Source organism: Triticum dicoccoides, chromosome 4A, assembly GCF_002162155.2.
Source record: "Triticum dicoccoides isolate Atlit2015 ecotype Zavitan chromosome 4A, WEW_v2.0, whole genome shotgun sequence".
Taxonomy (NCBI): domain Eukaryota; kingdom Viridiplantae; phylum Streptophyta; class Magnoliopsida; order Poales; family Poaceae; genus Triticum; species Triticum dicoccoides.
Window position 1 is genome coordinate 716,874,850 of NC_041386.1, and position 4,689 is coordinate 716,879,538.

At 44.2% G+C, this 4,689-nt stretch overlaps 1 protein-coding gene across 1 annotated transcript in view; it reads right to left on the reverse strand.

Moving 5' to 3' along the window:
- Window positions 1-526: 526 nt before the first annotated feature.
- Window positions 527-4,689, reverse strand: part of LOC119284218 (putative disease resistance protein RGA1) — an 18,773-nt gene continuing 14,610 nt past the window's right edge. The window contains exons 4-6 of the mRNA XM_037563431.1: window positions 2,141-2,697; window positions 692-1,752; window positions 527-573 (exon numbers count right to left, since the gene is read on the reverse strand). Of these exons, the coding sequence (XP_037419328.1) occupies window positions 527-573; window positions 692-1,752; window positions 2,141-2,697 (1,665 nt within the window). The remainder of the gene's footprint in view (window positions 574-691; window positions 1,753-2,140; window positions 2,698-4,689) is intronic.

Consider the following 4,689-nt stretch of genomic DNA (forward strand, 5'->3'; position numbering starts at 1 on the left):
GGTTCAACGAGACACGAATCATCAGCTGATCAACATTTCACATTTTCGCCGGAAAACATTGTGTTCATCCATACATCGGAAGGGAAGCTACGGGCGGGATGCATGGTTTATTTTAGATGGTAGCAGAGTTTAAGAGACAAACATGTTACAACTTATTGCATAGTAGTACTACATGTACACCATGTCAACTCCACTGACGTTCACCTGCTGACTAACTGAAGTGTAGTGACCAGTTAACCGTCAATGGATGTACTCACCTATACCCGAAATTTCACAGGTCTCACGTGTTCCTCCAAACCAACGAGACGGTTCCTCTGCACCGAATCTGACGACACTGGCCATCATACCTCCTGCGAGCGACAAGAGAAGAAGTGTTATGCGTAAGCAATATGCAGGGGACCATACAAGTTTGGCTGGAAGATGCACGTGGCAGAAAAAACCAGTACCTCCTTCCTTCCTGGCTAGCTAGCTCGTATGTGCTTCTTCCTTTGTTGCTTGTCCGTGTGTGCATGCTTCTTGTCGTACTTTAGTTACCCCCAGAGCCGGAAGCTACTTCCTGCCCCTTCTCTGCATCTACAGATGAAGAAGGCTGGAATCAGCACGACGGAATAAATACAACAGACTATGTGGACAGAACAACCTCATAAATTAAGATGTAAGTAGCTAGCTAGGAGCATCTGTGTTAATTTACCTCCAGATTGCGATGACATGCTAGTCAAGCAGTACCGGGCCAGTATATCCCTCGCTCTGGCAGCGTCCTCGTCTGCTACCTTGCGCACTTGCTTGACCTTGCGCACTTGCTTGATGTAATTTGCCTCCTCACTGTACTTTACACCTTCACCTTCCTCCAAGTCTATCACTATGTTATGCAACATCAGGCACGCCAATATTGCCTTATCTGGGTTTTTCGGGTGCCACGTCCCTCTGTGCAACCACTTATATGTGTCTTGAAACCTTGCCAGCGCCTTCAGTGTGACGGTTCGGGCTGCAGAGTGCCTCCTGTTGAACTCGGCTTGATCAGGAAAGTTTGGGAGGTCCTCCTTTTCCAGCTGGTTATAAGGTGTCGGGAGCCAGGGGAGAAGGGGGTATTCTGCACCGCCAATTACATATTCCCCAACGTCTGATCCATCTAAAGATACCTTGAGCTTGTTGCCGTTCAACCACTCGCCCTCCTCGCAGAACTGGAAGAGATCAGAGTCGTGCAGAATAATACCATGCTCGATCCTGCTATTTGACCATTTCCATTGACCATGAATGAACCTCAAATCTGGATCAACGACGGCTTGCAGTACAAGGCTGTAACCTGTCTCATCATCTTGCGGTGTGATGTGAACTGAATGTACAACACCGCAGCAGTTTGGAAGACCATGGATCTTATGAAACTTGGATTTGGTCTTCTCCATTTCATTGGGGTATGGCCAGCGCAAGTAGCTTTGTGCTTTCACCGCCATATCATCAACAAAGCTATCAGTTACCAGTGAGACGGTTGATCCGTTCACACCAACAGAGGACCCTATTGTCTCCAGAGGCTCACTAGAGTTCAGCACTAACAGAGCAAGGGCTACTCGATCTTGTAGAGACAGCACCCTGCCATCAGCAAAGGTGGAGCTGCTCATATCTTCTAAAGATGACACATACACCCAGCCGTAGACATAGTTGAAGGTACTTCTTCTCATCTTGAATACAGACTCAAATCCTTGTGCGTCCATCATAGAAGATGATAAGGTTCCTACATGGCAAGAAAATACACAACTGTTCGTAACTTGCAAGGAGCCAAGAACTATATACAATAACTTCAAATAGACTCCTACAGTCATGATATGACCATTAGTTTAAAAAAAAAATATTGCCCTAGACAACTCGAGGAAACCTAGGAGAACAAGTGACAGAAATACCAAGATATTTAGCAACATGTGAGTGAGGAGCCAAATCAGAAAGTGACCATTACACAGCCCGCGTGCACAGCTAATACTTGCTAAAACTGAAGTTGCATAACTACAAACGACATACTCAAGTGGAATGAAAAGGTAATATGTTTACAAAATGAGCATATATGGAAGGACACAAAATGAAATGAAGTAATGTCAGAACACTCAAATAAATGAAGACGAAGCTCATATGTTTACCTGCAGATACAAACGAGTGGATAATATTTGTCTCCAAGCCGCAGGGATCCCTTGTGTACAACACATAAAGTTTTCTGGCTTTGTTTCCATCATGTGAATATGCCTTGACATGTTCGACATGGCTGAACTTGTCCCACTCGGTGCCAGATTGTCCCGCGGCTACTGACGTGAGCAGACATAGATTGCAGTCTACCAGCAAATGTCTTGGCCTTATACCTCGCATGTATTCTGGAAGTTCTTCCATGGCGTAATCCTCTAGGTCAAGAATCTGGAGTGCAGGAACACCCTCTAACACATTCAGCTTTGGGCACTTGATGATGGTAAGCTTCTGAAGATTGGGGAGATTAGTGATCCTCTCCAGGTCGGGGTTGTAATTTACTGCAAGCTCAGTAACTGAAGCAAAATTCTCCAGCAATTTGAGTTGCTGTACCAAAGATATAGTTATTTTTTTTAAAGCCCTTGCATTTGAGGCAAGGCCAGGAGGAACAAGCCTCAGTTTGCACTTTTGGATGAAAAGCTCCTCCAAAACAGGGAAGGCTTGCACTTGCTCCTCCCACACCCACTCCTCCCACTGAAGCATTCCCTCTTAAGGCCAACGTGTGTAATCTCGGAAAGGCATGTCCCGCGTGGAAAGGGTGAGCGCCACGGTGATGGTAGGGCTGGAGGAATTCTGGTCCAACACGCTTGATGGATGGAGCGTGCCTGATTCTGAATTTCTCCAAATAGGGGAGTAGGCACAAGCCATCAGGAAGTTGTGTGCAGCAACCCAGGTCATCAATCGCTAGATTCCTTAAGCTCTGGAGGGATGATGGTAATGTTAACGTCATCCACCTTGGGAGTTGTTGGCCAAAATATCCTCTGATAGCAAGCGTATCAACGCTAGGTGGAGGGAACAACTCATCAAACACCTCCTTGATTTGTTGTTGCTCAGAGACACCTTCTTCATCTTTAATCAGCCCATCAACCCAAAGTATACTACTGCACTGTAAATACAAGTTGGTAAGATGCACCTTCTCACTAAGCCTTGCCTTTGAGGCAGACGATGTAGCAGACGCATTCTGCAGTCCATTCAGAGAAAGATCCCTGAGCTGGCAAAGGGAGCCCAACTCTTCTAAACTACACCAATCACCATCCACCTGAACTGGAAACCCATAAAGTCTCCTCAAATTTTTTAAAGTACAGAACCCCCTAGGTATATCTCTTATACTAGTTCCATGGAAGTCAAGAGACCATAACTTCCCCAAATTTACAATGCTATGTGGAAGTTTCACAAATTGTTGGCTTCCTCTAAGGCTGATGTACTGCAAGAATTTCATCTTCCCAATGTTCTCTGGCAGACAAGACATATCAGAATTCCGTATGGACAAGTACCTCAAGTGCTTTAGTTCATGTAAAGATTCAACCAGTAGAGCGACATTTGCAGAATCCATGTGTAGAATCAGAGTCCGCAGTGATGGAAAATCAACCAAAGAATCACCAGGCTTAATGTTTACATGGCCGACACATATTAATGTTCTCAATGCCTTTTGCGCTTCTAAAGAACTCCAGTCCAACCCTTCTGATTTTGAAACTTTGCTTTCTATAGATAAGTGCAGAAACTTTTGTTCAGTGAGTTCACTAATATTACCATTTTCTCCACTCTGAACAGCTACTGCCTCATCTCTAGCCACAAATTGAGCAAATGAGTGAAGAATATCATGCATATTGAAAACTGGGTGATCAATATACTGTATCCCTGGCTCAATAAGGTTCCTAAGTATCAGCTCAATATAGTACTTTATTCCTAATTCTTCCAAGTCGTCGTCTGAGCTTCCGTGAATAAATCCTTCACTAATCCACATGCCAATAATTTCAGCACGCTGGAAAAGTCCACCTTTAGGGAGAAGGGAGTAGTGTAGAAAGCACTGCTTGATGCAAGGAGGCAAATCTTCATAGCTTAAATATACTGCATAGTTAAGTTCTTCGGGCATTTCAGATACTGACCAAATAGAATCATTCAGAACCATCTCCCAGTCATGGCGTTGCTTCCCTTTCTGACGCAAAAGTCCTCCCATTACTTTGACAGCAAGAGGCAAACCATCACATTTTTCAATCACTTGCAGTCCAATATCCTTAAGCATATCGATGTCAGGTCCATCTTCATCGCCCGAGACTACCTGTAATCAAGTTAGTCTTTAGAGCAGATTCAATGAATTGGCAAGTTGTTGGAGGAAAAAACGAATGTGAACTATATAGAACAGTCAGTCAGCATACTGCATGCTAAAATGAATCAGCAAGTGAAATTTAGAATTGCCCATTGGTTATTAATTTACAGGTGCAATCATGCAGATTCGTTAATTGATCCCCTTTTCTTGTTCTCATGAACCCGGATGGAGCTAGAATATAAGTATGTGGTGTCCAATGACACCATTCATTTTTACTAATGCTCTTTAGAAGAAGAAATACCCTTAAAAATATGCAATGACACCCCTATGTTTATAGGAATGATACTGGCGATGTTTTTTCTGGCATCACCCCTGCGTGACCATGAGTGCATGCAGCTCGTCAGTTGCAGGCTCGCAGC